General features: G+C 35.9%; 1 protein-coding gene across 1 annotated transcript in view; it reads right to left on the reverse strand.

The window, feature by feature from the left end:
* Nucleotides 1-19,788, reverse strand: part of PMS1 (PMS1 homolog 1, mismatch repair system component) — a 109,430-nt gene that overhangs the window by 68,183 nt on the left and 21,459 nt on the right. The window contains 2 exon segments of the mRNA XM_020993536.2: nucleotides 7,547-7,710; nucleotides 19,155-19,257. Of these exon segments, the coding sequence (XP_020849195.1) occupies nucleotides 7,547-7,710; nucleotides 19,155-19,257 (267 nt within the window).

The raw sequence follows: 19,788 nt of genomic DNA on the forward strand, positions 1-19,788 counted from the left end.
TCAAGTTGCAGGTCAGATGTGAGTAAGCTGTAAAATATCACTAATGAAGAATTGGACATGTTGTTGAATCGTTTCAGTTGTGTCTGAGGAGCCAAATGAAGAATGACATAAGAGAGATTTATGACTAAAAAAAGGAAACAGACCAGTCACATGGCAAAAACATAACTGATGAACAGTGTGCATACTCTATTAGTATTCACATAATGCCAAGATATCTTGAGAGACACAGCATGTTCCCTAAGGAAAGGCTGCTAGAGCCAAACTAGAAATCTTCCTTCTATATAGTAAGTCCACCACCTCCTGCTGCCACCTGATAGGCAGCCCCCTCAAGAAGACCACAGGCTATACAATTTGCTAGTGCCTTGAGCTTTCCATCTCCAGCTGGATATAGCATGTTCCCTGAGGAAAGGCTTTTAGGGGCAGAAGCAGGTATCTTCCACTGCCCTCAAAGCAATAACTTTTTATCTGTGACAGCACAAAGTATCTTCCATCTCCTGCTGCCAGCCCAATCTACCAAACAGGCTGTAGAGAACCACCAGTGCAAAGAAGAGAAACCCTCCCTTTGACTTTAGGTCACTCATCTCCTGCTCTTCCTGTGCTCTGGGAGTGGAGGAACGGCACACTCCACTCAGTGATTAACATTTTCACATCTGGTCATTCCCTTCACATCCCAATGACTCTCAACTTTTACAGACCATCATCAGAGCCCCATTTCCTAACCCTACCTCCTGATTCTTGATTCCCATTCCCTCCAACTCTCCCACCCCAAAGTTTTATCCTAATTCCACTTAGCCCTTCTACTGTGCCCTCTGGAATACCTTTTCCAGAGATGACAAACTTCCCTTCATCTTAAATCTTTTCCTCTCCTACTCCTTCCATTTACTACCTCTTACGGAAAACTGACTTTCTCCTGAAGACACAGACTTCCCGAAAACCCTTTCCAGCACTGGCTATACCTTCATTCATTCTCCTTGGCTCACTAATCAAGGCAGGGGAGTTGGAATACTTCTTGCTCCCCACTGCCACTTCCAGATTCTTCCTTTTCTGCCATCACTCAGTAACCTCTCTTCCTTTGAGGTTTACGCTACTTTTATCTACCACACAATCAAAATCCTGGTAGCTGTTGTCTACAGACCCCCCACCCAGGTCACTCCCCATTCACTATGCTCTCAGATCAAGGAGAAATTACTACAAGCAGCCAATTCAAATATCGTGGAGCCACAGTCAGGATAGCACAAGATTTAGCAGCTTCTACATTACAGGACTGGAGGGCTTGAAATATGATATTCCAGAGGGCAAAAGAGCTAGGATTACACCAAGAATCACCTACTTAGCAAAACTGAGTATAATCCTTCAGGGGAAAAAATGGGCATTCAATGAAACAGAGGACTTTCAAGCACTCCTGATGAAAAGACCAGAGATGAATAGAAAATTGACTTTTAAATATGAGAAACATAAAAAGGTAAACAGAAAAGAGAAATCATAAGGGATTCAATATAGTTAAATTTTTTATATTCCTACATGGGAAAATGATATTTATAACCCCCCAAAACTTTCTCAATTATTAGGGCAGTTAGAAGGAGTATACATAGCGAGAAAGCAGAGGTGTGAGTTGAATGTGATGGTATGATTATCTAAAAAAAATAAAGGGATGAGAAAGAAGAATGAACTGAGAGAGGGGAAAGGGAAAGGTAGAAAGGGATGAATTATCTGACATAAAAAGGCCTGAAACAGATTTTACAGTGAGGGGGAAATGGGGGAAGCACATGAACCTTACTCTCATCAGAACTGCCTCAAAGGGGGAACAATACACACACTCATTTGGGTGTAGAAGTCTATAGAGAATGGGGGTCAGCTAGGTGGCGCAGTGGATAAAGTGCCAGCCCTGAAGTCAGGAGGACCTGAGTTCAAATCAGGCCTCAAACCAAACACTTGACACTTGCTAGCTGTGTGACCCTGGGCAAGTCACTTAACCCCAACTGCCTAAAACCAAAAAACAAACAAACAATTGAACAACAACAAAAGAAAGAAGTTATAGGGAAGGGGGGAGGGAAGAACTGAGAGAACGGGAGGCCATTTAGGGGAGGTAAAAGGCAGAAGCAAAACACTTGAAAATGGACAGGGTAAAAGGAGACAGTAGGATAAACAGGGAAAATAGGATGGAGGGAAATACATAGTTGGTAATCATTACTGTGAAAAAAAATTTTACAGTGAGTTTCTCTGATAAAGATTCATTTCTCAAACATATAGAAAATGGGGTCAAATTTATAGAAATAAGAGCCATTCCTCAATTGATAAATGATCAAAGGATATGAACAGGCAGTTTTCAGACAAAATAATCAAACCTGTCTACAATCATATGAAAAACATGCTCATTGATGAGAGGAATGCAAATTGAAACAGCTCTAAGCTACTACCTCACACCTGTCAGATTGGCTAATAGGAAAGAAAAAGGAAAATGACAAATGTTGGAGATGTGGGAAAATTAAAACATTATTGGGGAAGTTGTATACTGATTCAATCATTCCGTAGAGCAATTTGGAACTATGCCCAAAGGACGATAAAACCAAGCCTACCCTATGACCAAGCAATACCACTGGGTCTGTATCCCAAAGAGATTAAAAAACAAAAAGGAAAAGGACCTACATGTACAAAAATATTTATAGCAGTTCTTTTCGTGGTGGCAAAGAATTGGAAGTTGAGGGGATATTCATCAATTGGGGAATGACTGAACAAGTTGTATAATTGTGATGCAATACTATTGTGTTATAAGAAATAATGAGCAGGATGCTCTTGGAAAAACATCGAAAGACTAACCCTAAATCCACTGTTTTAACTGCATCCCAGAATTTTAGTATGTGACTTCATCATTACCATTTACTTTTATATAGTCATTAATTAGTTCTATAATTTGTTCTTTGACCTACTCATTATTTAAGGTTTCGTTGTTAAGTCTCCATTTGAGTCTATATCTTTTTTTTGAGGGGGGGAGGTAGTCCCTGAATCAATTTCTGTTATTATTGCATTATAAATGTAAAGGCTATAGTGACCATTTCTGCCTTGTTACATTTCTTTGGAATATCTCTGTGCCCTAGCACATTGCCATTTTTTGTAAAAATTGCATGTGGTGAAGAGAAACACATATATTCTTTTGCTGTCCCCATTCAGAAGATGCTATAAATCTTTTATCTCTGGTTTCTCTAGCAATCTGTCCATTTCCATATTTTCTCTTTTATCTTTTTGTTAGAACTATCCAAAACTGAAAGAGGGATATCAAAGTCTCCTGTCACTATTGTGTTACTATCTATGTCTCCTTGAAGCTTAGGTATTGTTTCCTTTATAAATTTGAATGCTAAGGCATATGGAGCATACAAGTTTATTCCTTTTTTTGGTTTGTTGTCTGTGGTTTCTTTCAGCATAATATGGTTTCCTTGTTTATCCTTGTTTATTTTTTTTTAATGTTTGTTTTTGCTCCTGTTTTTTTCAAGTTCATTCATTTGATGCACAGTAAATTTTTTCCCAATCCCTTCATTTTATTTTGGGTATATATTTGTTTTTCAAATGTGTTTCTTGTAAGCAACAGAATGCAGGATTTTGTATTCTTATCCAACCTGTCACTCTTTTTTGTTTTACTGGATTGTTTAATCCATTCACATTTAAAGTTATAAGAGTCAGGTTTATATTTTCCTCCATCTAAAATTGTTCTTTTTTTAAAAAAGTTATGATTTCCCCCCTCTTCTGTTGTAAACACAGTTTACAATAGTTTGTTCCTTCAGCTACTTTAATCTTTTTTTTTTTTAAAGGGGCCTTCTTCGTACTGGCTCTCTTCCCCTTGCCTTTGATCCCTTCTCATTTGTTACCCCTTCCCCTTTAGGGTTTTGTTTATGAGTTCCTCTCTCCTGCTTTTTATCTAGCTACATATTTCTTCCTCTTGATCTTTCCTCTCAGTCAAACAGATTCCCCATCAGCCATTCTTGTGCACTGGTTTGTTTTTTTGTGCCCCTTTCCAAAACAAGATTTTTCACTCCCTTCATTACTTCTCTTTCTGTTTACTCTGTACTTTCATTCTTTGATTCATGACCCCTATAATCACCTGGTCTCTCTTTTCTCTGTATTCTTCATACAATCAAAGTTTCCAAGGTATCCATTCTAGACTGTGCCTTCTAAGCACTTTTTGTCACAGCCTTGTAAGGCTTATTCCACGGATTTCCTTTTTCAATTGTGCTTTACTTTGAGAACAATGCCAATTATTAAGGTCTTAGAGAGTACAATGTTCCATGGTAGGTCATCCCCCATTCATGTCCCCCTCACCTGATCTATGCCCTCCCCTATTGACCTTCCCCCCACATTTGCCTAGTAATCTCCCTGTGTCAATGCCTTTCTGTTCCTCCAGGTGCCAGTTACTCCCAAAGGTTCCTACCTTGTCCCAGGAAAAGAAGACCTTTTAAGGCACCAAATTCCCTTGACCCACAGGTATTCAGCAGCGGAACCCCTCTCATTCCAAAGTAAGGACCACCTTCTTTCTTCCCCTCTTCAATATTTTCCACTTTCTCCACACTTATTTCCCTGTAGGCTCTTTTCTTTCTGAGACCACAGTGGTCACCTTCCCTTCACTGCTAGTTCTTTATTTGATCTCAATGTATCATTCACTACTCTTTAATCTCTTTCTCCTCTCTTCTTCTTTCATGTACCCTCCCATGTTGTAATGTAGTCCAACAAAAGAAGCATTCACCCATAGGCAGGATGTTGTCAGGTTTTACCCATAACACCTCTATCTGCCTCTTCACTGTTACCTTTACAAGGTTTCCACCTTCACCCCTGCCTCTTTGTATACACTTAGAAAAAAGTCTGTTACTGGTCTTTCTGTTGTCATTCTATTTCTTGTTGCTGTCTGTATTTATTCAATCCTCTGCATTTCTGCTGTTTGGCATGTTCAAGAAACAAATAATCTCTTCAGTTCTGGTTTTTCTTTCTAAAAATGTTTTAAACTCTTCTTTATTACTGAATATACATCTTTTGTCTCTTACAGTTAAGCTCAGGTTTGCAGGATGAGTTACCTTGGCCAGCATTCTGAGCTCCAACACTCTTCAGAATATATTATTCTATTCCCTCCTGCTTTTTCTAGTAGATCCAGAATAGTCTTGAGGTAATCAAATGTCCTTTCCTTTGCATTTGAAGGTCTTTCTCTCAATGGCTTATAGAACTTGTTTTCAAACTGAATTGTTACATTTAGCCACATGTCTTGAAGTTTACAGCCTTTGGTGGTGGTTGTTTGTCCTAGAGATAATCTGTAAATTCCTTGGACTGGAATTTCATTTTTATTATATTCAGAAGTCCTAGCCAGTTCTCTTCTATTATTTTCTTCATTATGGTATTAAGTTCTGGGTTTTTTTTGTCCTATTGTGTTCTTCTGGAAGAACTATGATCCTTAGGCAGCCTGTTGTCTTTTAGATCCACATCTTCTGCTTATAGTGAGTATGTTTTCTTTTCGTGTTCTTGTTGTTTGCTTCTCTTCCTCTAGATCATCTTTCCCTTCTGGGCATTTGCATTTACAACCTATCGCTCTTTCTCACGTTTCATCGCTGAAGTTTGCCATTAAAGATTCATTTTTCTATTTTGCTAATTATTTTGGCTGTGCAGTGTACCAATTCTGCTCCCACAATTCTCATTTCCCTTTCAAATCACTCAGGAACAATGTGTTGTGGTTTTATGTACTCCTCAAATGTCACTGAGTGTTAGACAATTTTCCTTCATTTTGTAGTAATTATTCATAGTTGCCTGAACCTGTTTACCAGATCTGGAGGCCATATTTCCTTCTGTTACTACTTTTTCCTGTTGATTTCTGTTCATGTTCAAGGACTTTGCAATTCTTTCTCCTGGAATTCTTGGTATTTTCAATTCTTTTTCCCTCTTTATTTTCCTAATGACTCACTTTCTGACTCTCTTCCTCCCAATTGTGTTTTCTTTGGATCACAAAGCATTTCACCGCCCTCCCATACTGAGTAATTCATGGTTCACCAGTTTTTGTCACAACTGACTTTTAGGTTGTCAGAATGGTCCCACGTGGATGCTGCGTTCTCCCCTGAAGTTTGGTGTAATGCAGAACAGCCCCCAAAAGCATAGTGTCCTTTCCTGATGACCTGTCCCAATCCCTCGGTTTCTTAGTTCTCTGTCTCAGGACCAGCAGTTCAGATATTGCTTTCCCTAGCACTGGTAGTTCAGTTTTCTAGCACTGGTGCTTCCAGGTTTTAGGCCCCAGCAGGCTTTTACCCCTGAAAAACTGTGGTCAACTGACTATCAAAGCCTGAAAAAACTTCCACAGCCTGGAACTGGGAGCCTCTACAGCAATGGAAAGAGGGAAGGGGGAAGAGGGGTTCAGGGATGAGTTTTGATATAAGCCTGTGTCATGTTCTGCTAGTAGGGGCTTTACTGCTGGTGGCACAGGAGAAGGGGAAAGAAAGGTTGCTCAATGAGCTCCGAGTTCTGAGTCAGTAAGCATGAGTTCCTAGGCTTGAGTTTTCTTTTCTTTTTTCTTTTTTAACATTTTCTTTTAAATTCTGAGTGTCCTAGACCACGAAAACAGACCAACTTACTTTATTTTTGGTGCATAATTTCTGTTTTGGAGAGGTCTGAGAGGCCACAAGGATTCGCAAAAATGTCTTGCTGCTCGCACAAACAAGCCTTGCAATAGCTCCTTAACTGACTCTCTGACTTGAGTCTCTCCTTTCTCCAAGCTACCCTCCATGCAGCTGGTAAAATTATTTTCTTAATGTACTCATTTGACTATGTCACTTTTCTATTCAATAAACTCTCGTGGTTCCACTTTTAGGATCAAATACAAACTACTCTGTTTGACATTTAAAATCTTTCACAATCTGGCCCCAACCTACCTTCCCAAAATTGGCCTTATCTTTGCTCACACATAATAGTACATCTCCTTTCACTGTACCTGTCCCCCTCCATTCTCGGAATGTATTCTCTCCTCACCTCTATCTCAAAGAATACCTACTTTCCTTCAAAAGCGCATTCAAGTGCCACATGAAGTCTTTCCTGATCCCTTAGCTGCTCATGCTACCCTTCTCAATTATTTTGTATATACTTTCATATGCACACGTTGTCTCTCCAGATAGAATCCAAACTTTCTGAGGGCAGGAACTCTCATTTTTGTCTCTGGATCCCCAGTACCAAGCACTGGGCCTAGAACATGTTAGGAGCTTAACAAATGCTTGAAGAATGATCAGTTTCTACAGGTTACATTATTAGCTGAGTCATCATTTCCTCAGTGAAGCCTATTGTCCTTCCTCAAATTGTCTTGCATTTACTTATTTATGTACATATCACAAAAACCCCTAGTAAGCTATGCTTTTTTTTTCACCAGTGTCCCCTGACACAGAATGATAAACATTTTTTTCTTTTTTAATTGTACCACTGATTTTCCTAGGGAGAAATCTGTATAAATGAAACTTAGGTATAAATGATGAACTATCCTGCCCCCCCCTTAAAAACTACCTTTCACAAGTTATTTTACAAAAATACAAAATCTTACCTTGTTATGTGTAAAAATAATCCTTAATTCGGGTTTGAGAATGCCGTACGCTATAAGGAGGTCTTGGATTTTCTTTAATTCATCCTTACATTTTTTAGCTGTGGAGTAAAATTGTTTTCTTACAGGAAGATTCTTAAATAGCTTCAATGCAGTTACAGTTGTACCTATGAGCAAAATATATATATAAAAAAATCAACTCTCGGCCAAGACAGTGCCTACAAAAGGCAAATTTTAATTGCATTCCATTGAAGAAATAATTTCACAGAATAAGTCCCCTGAAGAATCCTCTTAGGCCAGGTCTCTAGAGATTTAAATTAAATCTGGAGATTTAATAATGGAATTCTAAATAACATAAATAACATCATAAAAATAATTAACAATTGAAAGATAATCATAATGGTGAAACAACATGCCAAAATTTCTGAGGCAAAGCTAAATCGTACTCAGTAAAAAAAGTTTTATTCCTAAAAACAAATATAATCAAAATGAAAAAAGAGAGGAATATTCATTAAAAAATAAGAATGCTAAGAAATAAACCCAGGATAAATAAAAAAGTAAACTTCTCGAAAATCAGTGGAGAAGTAATTCAACTGGAAACCAAAAACCCTATGAAGCTAATAAACAAAACTAAAAGCTAATTCTTGGAAAAGACTAGCAAAACTGTCAGTCAACTTGATTAAAAAAGGGCCAAAAAAACAAATCAACAAAATAAAACATGCTAAGTTCTGGGGATATAAAAGGAGGCAAAAGATAGTCCCTGGCCTCAAGGGGCTCACAACCTACAAATATGTGGTTAATTTCTATAAAGGTCCCTGCACAGATGAGAAACAGGTATACTCTTGATGATTCCAACTCAGTAAGCACAAGAGATTTATCATATCTAACTTCTGGAAGTTCTATTCAGCTCCTTTCTTATTTATTTGTTAGATCTGTCTGGATATAAAAAAGGGTACATTGAGATCTCCAATCATTATAGTTTTGTGGTCTATTTTTCCCTTTCACTACTCAGTATATATCCACTAAATGGTACAGTATTTAAATACTGACACTACTACATCATCTATGGTGTTTATTTCATTTAATGATGTTTATTTTATCTTGGCCTGGCTTGAAATTTTGATTGCTGCTCTTGCTTTTCTGAGTTCATTTGAAGCAGGAGAAGTGTGTGTGTGTGTGTGTGTGTGTGTGTGTGTGTGTGTGTGTGTGTGTGTGTGTGAATGTGTGTACAGTGTCTCTATATCCATTCATCCACTCCTCTGTATTCTTGTATTTACACCACTACCAAATAAATGAGTTGTCTTTGCTATCCATCACAAAGCAGCCACTGCCAAAAAGCAAAACACTTCAAGAGTCCCAAGGAGTTGTAACATAAGGCAAATATACTGACTGATCCATCTTTGTCCTTTCAAAAGGCCAGTAAGGAAGACCTTAACTTGTTACCCCTTCTCATATGCTCAGGAGAAAGGGGTTACACAGGAGCACTCTAACAGATGTAGCTCTCACTTCACTTACCCAATTATCAATCAGACAGATAAAGAAAGGAGATTTTCTAATCCACACTGTCTTATACTTAACATAATCTTTAGAGCTGAAAGGGACCTTAGAATTCATCAAGTTCCTGATTCTATTACCAGTACAATTACAAGTTCTGTTACTGGTGCAATTAAAGGAAGCTAGGTGTTCAATAAACAGCTCTAGACTTGGAGTCAAGAAGACCTGAGTTAATATTGTGCCTTAAACATTTACTAGCTTTGTGATGCTGGACAATTCACTTATCCTCCATACCTCAGATTTTTCCTTTGCAAACGGGATAATAACAGTCCTGCTTTCCAGGGTTGTTGTGAGACCCCAATATGATGCTAAAACATAAAGTGTTTCACAAACCTTAAGGCACTTTATAAATGCTAGTTATTTCTATGGTTTCATCAGTGAAGTATCCTTGCTGTACACTACACTCCTTGAAAAGATGTGTTGGAGTTGACTCCTGCTAGCTTGCAGGTTTGCCAGAGTTTGTTATATTTTCAACATGAGTATTTACACCTTGGAAACCACAAAACTACAAATTAGGGCTTGATTTATTGTTTCGCTGATTGTTTAAACTTAATAAAAGTAATGGAGAAAATGTTAATAATTCAGATTAAACTTAAAAGTGTATCTTTCATTTCTGAAGAGCTTGTTGTTGAACATTTACCTGCACCCCTTGCCTATGTACCTTCTTCAGAGTCAGAGGACCTGGGTTCGAATCTCCCCCTCTAAAGCTTATTATGTATATGACCATGGACAAGTCATTGGCATCCCAGGGCCTAGGTTTCATCATACATCAAATGAGGGGACTATACTTATGATGACCCTTCTATTTCTCAATCAAGGATCCTACGATCAGTCTCACCCTGATGTAATTCTTGTCCGTGCCTTTTTATGAATCTAGCAAAGAGCAATTAGCCAATGCTCCTAGGGACATCTTCTTTTTAAAAAATATTTGATGGGGAATAGGACAGCCTGGAGAACAGGGTAGTGTAGTATATAGAGAGCTAACCTAGGAATACGGAAGACTTGGGTTCAAGTCCTATCTCTGACATTACCTATTATGTAATTTTGGTCAGGTCACTTAACCACTCAAATGTCCCCAGACAAACCTCTAAGACTGTAAATTTCAGAACAATTACCTGTCTACACAGTAGAAAGAATTTCCTTTCCAAAAGTACTCTACACCAGAGATGTCAAACACTGGGCTGCCTGTGGCCCTCTACACTCTCAAACACCACTCAAACAACATTAAAATGTAATCGGGAAGTAATTAATGAAATAAAACATAATAAAACATAATAAATAACAATACATATAATAAAATGTAGATAATATTAATACATGGTTATCTAAGTCAACATGTGACATAACCCTGCCAAGATCCTTATGTAGTTTAATGGCTCTTGTTTCCATCTGAGTTCGGAACCCTTCCCTACACCAATAAAACTTCAGGTCCAAATAAAAACAAAACAAAACAAAAATGCATATTTGGACAATTCTCAGGCTGTAAAATCTGTCATTTTTCAGTTTTGCTACATGGTTGGTTCCTCTCCTTTTCTGCTCACACATTTGTTGTTGCGTTGTTTCAGTTGTGTCCAATTCTCTGTGACCCTATTTGGTGTTTTCTTGGCAAAGATACTGGCATGGTCTATCATTTCCTTCTCCAGTTCATTTTACAGATGAGGAAACTAAGGCAAACAGGGTTAAGTGACTTGCCCAGGGTCACACAACTAGTAGCGAGACCAGATTTGAACTTAGGAAGATGAATCGTCCTATCTCCAGGCCCAGCACTCTATCTACATAGCTGCTTATACATAGCTTGATGTTATTAATGACCCTTACATGCAAGTTATTGCTGATTATACTTGAATTTATGTCTATGTACATATGTAAATAGTATGTATACTGATATACCTGAATATACATGTGTTAGTATGTATAGAAATACATGGAAGGCAGCAGTATGTGGTAGAGAACTAGCCTTGCTTGGAGTTAGGAAGACTTTTGCTAATTTTCTGGGTGTAAGGTAAAACTCAATGTTGTTTTATTTCACATTTCTCTTATTAGTGATGATCTGAATCATCATGAATTGCTTACGGTTATGTTTGCAATTTATCTTTTGAAAAGTTTGACCACTTCCTTTAACCACTTATCTAAAAGCTATTATTATATATTGTTTTGTTTTTAATTCCTTATATATCTTGACCATTAGACCTTTATCAGAGATAACTACTATAAAATTTTCCCAATCAAGTTTCCCTTCTTATCATAGCTGCACTGATTCTGTTCTGAAAAGGGTTTTCAATTTCAAGTAATCAAAATTGTCTTTTTCCTTGATGATCTGTGATCTTCCTTGTATTATTAAAAATATTCCCCCAGGATATAGTTGAGAAAGGTATTTCCATCTCATACACTTTTTTTAAATGATGAGTCCCTTTATATAAAGGTCATGGATATATTTCTTTTTTTTTTATTTTTTAATTTATTTTTTAATTTTTAGGCAATTGGGGTTAAGTGACTTGCCCAGGGTCACACAGCTAGTAAGTGTCAAGTGCTTGGTCTGAGGCCATGTTTGAACTCCGGTCCTCCTGACTTCAGGGTCGGCGCCCTATCCACTGCACCACCTAGCTGCCCTGACATGGATATATTTCAAATTGATTGTGGTATATGATATAAGATGCTTGTCCAAAACTATTTTTTGGCAGTTGCTCTCCAGTTTTCCCAACTATGTCAAATAGTTCTTTATTAAGTAGTTTATCTTCTAAGGTATATTAAATATAGGGTTACTGGATTCAACTATTTCTGATTTTTCCTAATCTAAGCAGTTCTACTAACTACTTTTCTTTTTTTAACCAGTACCAAATAGTTTTCATAATAGTTTTTGTAATAGCTTGAGATCTGGAAGTACAATTCCATAGTTATCCTTAACATTTCCCATGATTTCCTTTGGGATGCTAGACATTTTGTATTACTAAATGAATTTGTTATTGTTTTCTCTAGCTCTAAAAAAACCACTCCTTAATTGGTTGATTAGTATAGCACTAAATATAAAAATCAAATCAGGCAGTATAATATTTTAATGTCTTGATAGACTCCCAGATAGTTGATGCATTTTGTAGTTATTTTAATTGGAATTTCTCTTTCCATTTCCCCCCGCCCCGTCTTTCTGTTAGTGCTATATAGAAATGAAAACAATGTTTATGGACTTATTTTGTATTTTACTGCTTTAATGAAAATATTGTCTCAGTTTTTCCTGCTGATTCTCTGGAAGTTTCAAATAAATTACCATAGGCTCAGATTCCTAAAATCTAGCCACTGTTCTGATCCTTATAATCTAGCCACTGCTTACTCATGTTCAGACTCCTTAAGAGACTGCCCAATATGACAATGTTCTAATAAACCATGTCTTTGGCTGAAAAAAAAAAGCAAACAGAAAAAAAAAAACAAATAAATTATCGTATCTTCTACAAATAGTCATAATTTCATCTCCTTTTTGTTAATGTTCATCTTTTTTAATTTTTGTCTTGCTGTACTGCAAATTCCATAATTTCTAGAACTGCATCAAATAATAGTGTCATGAGGGAGAATCTTGCATTAGCACAATATTTACTATTAAAGCTTTTCCTGTTTTCCCAGAACAAATGATGTTAACTTCGGATGGCAGATAAATATATTTTATCATATTAAAACTTAGCCCTTCTATGCCCATGCTGTTTGGTTTTTTTTTTAATTATATAGGGGGAGGTAGGTGGCGCAGTGGATAGAGCACCAGCCCTGCAGTCAGGAAGACCTGAGTTCAAATCTGGCCTCAGACACATAATGCTCACCAGCTGTGTGGCTCTGGGCAAGTCACTTACTCCCAATTGCCTCAAAAACAAAAAAAAGATTACAAAAATTATATAAACTACAACTGCATTTTGTCAAAGATTTTTGTATGGATAAAATTATATGTTTGGGCTCTTGTTTCTAATATGAGGAATTATGCTAATTTTTCACAATAATAAACCATCTTTACATTTGTGACATAAATCCAATTTGGTCATAGCAAATCATTTTTAGATATATTATCTTTTTTTGTAACATTTTATCTAAAAATTTGAATCAATATTACTAAGTGTTAAAAGGCCTTTCAACTGGAATGACATTGCACAAAAATTGTTTGGATAAGCTATGCAAACTTGACTATGTCCTAGGAATCATCTATAAAGTATTGAACAAGTTGAGAAGGGATTAGATTCTAGAAATGAGAGAAAATATGGCTTTCTATCATACTACTGAGGAGGAACCACTTGAGGGAGGAGGAAAGGAGAGGAGATGGCTTTGGCTTTGACCAGGTCTTCCTTCCCCCTTTCCCACTGTAATCAAAGGAAAGCTTTGTGAGCCCTAAAGAAACCACAGTATTGTGGACTTTCCCGCTTCCTATCAGTGTGCTACTGTCATCCCTGGGTCAGCTGTCAGGTACACTGAAAGCCACAGAAGAGTCACTCAATGCACTGGAAGATTTCCTGGGATTATCTTCTTGGTATTCCCTTTTCTACCATCCCTTTTAACTGCTCTGTTTCTTTTGAATATTCAAAAGCATAAACTAGGCATGCCCTTTCCACTACCATATTTCAGTCATGTCATAACCCATCATATCTCAGTGTTACTCATGATGTTGACTGCTTCTTTGTCTAGCTATCTCTAGTTTACTTAATAACTCATATTTTGTGCCTTTGTATATAACTACATAGGTCCATGAATATCATTACTTTACTTCTTCCTGGATACTTAGACTTCCTGGATCTCTCCATTGCTATTACTCATCCTGAGTCATACATTTTATTCACTGGGATATCTGGGATATTGGCGAGTGTTTTTCCTCTCCATTTTTTAAAAATTAATTAATTAATTTTTAGTTTTCAACATTCACTTCCATAAGCTTTTGAGTTTTAAATTTTCTCCCCCTTCCTCTCCTTTTTCCTCCCCAAGACGGCATGCAATCTGATATAGGCTATACATATACATTCCTATTAAACATATTTTCACATTAGTCATATTGTAAATAAAAATTAGAACCAACAGGAGGAATCACAAGAAAGAAGAAACAAAACAGAAGAGGAAAAAAAAGAGCAAATAGTATGCTTCAATCTACATTCAAACTCCATAGTTCTTTCTCTGGATGTGGATAGCATTTTCCATCATGAAACTTTTGGAGATGTCTTAAATGCTTGCATTGCTGAGAAGAACTAAGTCTATCAACATTAGTTATAGCACAATGTGGCTGTTACTGTGTACAATGTTCTCCTGGTTCTGCTCACTTCAATCAGCATCAATCCATTCAAGTCTTTCCAGGTTTTTCTGAAGTCCACTTGCCCATCATTTCTTATAGCACAATAGTATTCCATTACATTCATATACCACAACTTGTTCTGCCATTCCCCAATTGATGGGCATGCCCTCAATTTCTAATTCTTTGCCACCACAGAAAAAGTTGCTATAAATATTTTTGTACATGTGGGTTCTTTTCCCATTTTTATGATCTCTTTGGGATATAGCCCTAGGAGTGCTATTGCTGGACCAAAGGGTATGCACAGTTTTATAGCCCTTTTCCTTTCCATTTTCAATTTCAAGACCACTCGATCAGATCTGCAAGTCTTCACACAAATATATTATTTCCAGTCTTCAATAGCTGTACTTTGTCTCTATCAAAGAGTTTGTTGTTGCTGTATATTAAGCTCTGGTACATAAGTTCAAATCCAACTCTCTGATTTAGAAACACAGAATTCCATAGCTAGAAGGGATCTGAGAGTCCACTGAGTCCAACTCATATCTGGATAACCATCTCCTCTACCACAAGACTATATTCTCAGGGGCAGCTAAGTGCTGCAGTGGATAGAGCACCAGCTCTGGAGTCAGGAGGACCTGAGTTCAAAGCTGGTCTCAGACCAGACACTTGACACTTCCTAGCTGTGTGACCCTGGGCAAGTCACACCAAAATGCCTCCCTCCCCCCAAAAATAAAGAAGACTATTATATTCTCATTCAGCTCTTCACTTTCCATGAATCAAATAAGATAATATTTTTTAAAGTGCTTAGCAAAGCGCCTGGAACAAAGTAGGTGCTATATAAGTTTATTCCCTTCCTTTCCCTTTCCCTTCTACCATCATACTTTTATGAAACCCTTGCCTTTAATTACAAATAATGACATGTCCCTAAGGCCTTTAGTTTCCTATACTGGACTTTATGACCTCAACATCTTAGGACACATGTTTATACTTCCCATATCATCAAAATATCCCCTGATTTAGAATATATGACAAAATAAAAAAGAAAAATCCATAGATCTTTCTTCTCCAAGAGTCAGAAATAATCTCAGGTTACATTGGGGCTTACTCAAAAAGGCTTTCTTGTATATGAACTACACATCATTCAACAGATTTATGACTCAGTGATGTGAGTATATCCTCCAGGATAGATTTTAACTCATCAGAGACTTCTTAGCCTCTCTTATCAGTGTCTTTTCCATAAATCCTCCTTAGGGAATCTACTCAAAGTGACGGAAGCTTTCTTCTTCTGACACTTTTCATATCTTGTGAATACTAGTGCAGCACTAACTTGTCTATTCCACCATGTCTGTTTCCTTTTCCAGTGTCCTTAATGATGTGTATTACAGATATAAAAATTTACTAGACCTTAGTACTTAAATAAGATCCATCCATAAAATGGTTGATCCTTTAAAAAGGAGTAAGTTGATGCTTCCAAATTGAGAGGTCACTATCATATTTTATAAGAGAATTCTTCTGATTTAACTGCTCAACTCTGACTTCAGTATATTCTAGAAGCTCTGTAATTAAACTAGTCTTTCCTATGTATAGCCAAATAGGCTATATAATTAGTAAGGCAAATATTTATTACTATACTGTAAAAAAGTATGGCTATTAGTATATCAGGAATGTTTTTAAATATTTACAGAAAACCTCTGTTCCAAAATTATGCTAAAAAGATCTTCCAATACATGCTCATTTGCACTGCAGGGATTTAAAAAGAACATGATGCTATACTTTAAATAAAGGGTAGGGAAATGAAATGTCTCAAGTAAAGTACTTTAAGTGTGTTACTTTCAATATCTGAGAAGTTCTCACTGATGTAGCAATAAGAGTTAAGAGAATTCATCTACAGGGATAAATCCATAAAGGTAGCTTTAAAATACTGATAAACTGATTCAAAGGGATTAGATGAGTTAGTGACAGAAGAAGGAAATGGAAAAAAATATTGTCAATTTTTCTTGGTAAATGGGTTGTAAAAGTTTAAAAGAATCTTATTGGTTTCTATTTTAAAATAAAAGTGAATTCTCTATAAATTCAGCAAAAGGCTATTTAACAAATATGGATTAAATATCCAAAGATAATATTAAATGACATTTGTGTAATGTGTGCTACATGCATATAACAAATTCTTTGGGGTTTTGTTATTTCTCTTCAACAGCACATAATCTTTATCTTTAAAAATTACAGCTAAATCCATTGGCATTCCTGGAAAGTGACTTATAAAAGGTTTTGAAATTTGTTTTAAAAAATGATAGCTTCAGTGCACTATAGCCTTAAGTCATCATTTGTGCCTACAGCTAGCTTTCTACAAGCATCTTCCAATCTAATGATGTCAAAAGTAATGCTAAACCAGAGAAATTTACTCCATTGCAAACATTAACCTACAGGAACCTTAAAGGCACAGGTATAAATTGGGTTGGCAGTACTAGTTTTATCTTACACTGAAAATATTTAAATGGAGGCTGAATGACAGCTGCTGAAATGTGAGTCTGTGATTCAATCACTCAAATAAATATCATAGCTAAGGCTATATAAACATAAAAAAATTTTGCAAATGTTTGCAAATTTCTATAATATATCTTCAAAGGACAAATTGAGATTTTCTAGAGCATTGGTTTCTATTTCTCCATTCAACCAACTATACTTAAAGAAAAAAAACTGAGGCACAGAGTTAATAGTTTTACACTAATCTTTTAATGTATACTGCTTAAGAAAACAGTAATGCGTTAAAGAATAAAAGGTACATAAATGACTAAGAAGTTTTCCCAACACTTGCTCACAAACATACCTGGGTCACAATTGCTAACAGGGGCAAGCATAAGAAGGGCAAAGGTAATTAGGAAGAGAAAAATCAACCAGCAAAAGGCCAAAGATCAGGTGGACTCAATGCTTAAGGTTTGTTATTTCACAGTTCCCATGGAGATGAACACAGAGAGGCATGAGAAGTATGAGTGAAGCAGAACCACCAGCCATCCAGATTAGACTGCCTACTACAAAGATAAAAATAAATACATTTAAGTTTTATAAGGTGGCTGGATTAGTGCCAGACATTCTACTGGAGTCTCCTCTGAAAAGCCACTTAAACTTTCCTAATAGTTTCCTAATTTGACCTCCCAAGAACTAGAGACAAGGCATTCTAGAGGACCCTTTTGCTCAAAACAGTCCTTCTTTTAAGTCTTGATGTTTGAAACAAGGTAAAGATTCAGATTTTACACACATTAGTAAAGGATTTAATAAACTTGCCATTTCTTAGAATTTAAAATTAGTATTACAATACTAGCTCGAATAGTTTTTAGAATTTAATTCATTTTTGTAAACTAAAAAAAACACACCATGATTTTCTGATAGCCTGTGTCACTGATATTTCTTTTGTTTACCCAGTCAAGATGCAAATACACCAATAAAGGAATGGCTACCAGTAAGTAATCTGAGGATTTTAAAGATACAAACAATGCTTCCCTTGAGAGCACTCTTCTTAGCCCTGTACCAAAAAGTGTTTAGTAACAGAGGTACAATGAAAAGAAGCAAATTTCAACTAGGAAAATTATTAAACAAAAAGATCTTTGGAAAAATAATCCTAATTACTTTATATTTAAAGTCAGGAAGAATTTAGAAAAATATGCTACTCCGAAAAATAAGAAACTATAAAATTAAATTATCAATTTACAAGGCAATTTGGAAGAAAAAAGGGCAAATACTCCAAAGACAATTCCTTTGACTACAAATTTAATTAGTTCCCATCTATAATACTCTTACAACTTCATTGATCTTATTAGCAGAGGTATACATTTTAAGTACACACACACACACTTATTATAACCTATTTCATACTATAGTTCCATATGTATGTGTTGTATTCCCTTATTATACTGTAAATTTTATGTAGACATGCATAACAATCTTCATATATTCCCCAGTGTCTACCACAGTGCTTTCTATATAGTAGTCGCTTTGAAAATATTCAATTAAAATGAAAAGTATCAGCAAGAAGAAGGAGAAAAAACTAAAGAATACATATGAAATTCTAGTTTAGAGATTTTATCCTTACAATTGAGAAATGAACATCTATAAAGGGGTTGTATAAATAGGCAAGATATCACTTATAATTAAAAATAAATGAGTGGATGTGTAAAGCACAAAAAAATTGGGTCACTATTACCAGCAAAAATGTCTGGAATGTACCTCTTCCTCACCTGTGCCTCTTGAGACTCCTCCTCAGAGGTTTCTATCAGGCGCCATAAAGTATTTTGCTACTCCCCACTTCTTAGGGCTCTTTCCTCCTGAAATAACTTTGTATACACTTGTGGGTACATGTTCTTCCCCTAATAAAGTGTAAAAGAGGAGGAACTGCTTCAGTTTTGCCTTTAAATTGCCCAGCACCTAGCACAGTGCTTTACATACAGTAGGCATGTGAAATAAAAGTTTGCTGAATGAGTGAATTTCATCTGTAACATTGATAATAGTCAAATGTTTTTACTTTTAGTGCTTTAATATAATATGTTGTTGTAGACAAGAGCATGTTATTTGATCCATTCATATTCTCTTGCTGTACTACCCTTGTAAATAATTATAAGCATTTCTGATATGGTTGGTCAGCATCTGGGCTGAGAATTAGTCTTTAAGCAACTGGCCTTAGCAGTTCCAACTAATTATCAACGACAAACAAGGTTTTGATAACAAGGATGGGTATAAAACTTGCATGAGGTTTTGAAATTTGCTGAATGAGATACAGATGAGAAAGAGAAAACAACATTGTAAAATTTCTTTCTTTACCTTGTCCAAGATGTGAAGGCTTTTGGGAAACGATATGACCACTGCTATCTAAAACATACTGGGTGCTAAAATTGTCAGCGGCTGTCTTTGTTGTAATTAAAACCTGAAAAAAAATTCAAATAAAGTGATTTTTAAATGTTTAAAGTGGGCCCATAAGCTAACCTAGATTTCAAATAATCCTTATTCATAACTCTACATAATTAGAAATTTTAACTTCTGTGGCAACTTTCATTCACAAAATTAAAGTAGAATGTTTCATGTAATATAATCATATAATATATAATTTATGATATTTATATATTATAATTACATGATAAAATGTTTTACACTGAAAATTACTCATGGTGAGTTTTGTAGACTACATTTTCATTGTGGCATAACATTGCACTTGGAATTCCTATTTACATAAGTCTCATTCATGAAAAAAAAATTTTTTTTTGTAAAACAGATTTAAATGCACTATAGAGTTTGCTTTTAGATAGAATCACATTAATACTTTTATAACTGAAAAATGAACTTTTTTCCCCACTTACATTTTATATACCAAGTCAATTTTATTGAGTTTTTAAAAGCAAGCTATATGTATATATGTATGTACATGTATATCTATATGTATATATATGTATATCTATAT

This window comes from Phascolarctos cinereus, unplaced genomic scaffold (genome assembly GCF_003287225.1).
Source record: "Phascolarctos cinereus isolate Bilbo 61053 unplaced genomic scaffold, phaCin_HiC Scaffold_726;HRSCAF=1367, whole genome shotgun sequence".
Lineage (NCBI taxonomy): Eukaryota > Metazoa > Chordata > Mammalia > Diprotodontia > Phascolarctidae > Phascolarctos > Phascolarctos cinereus.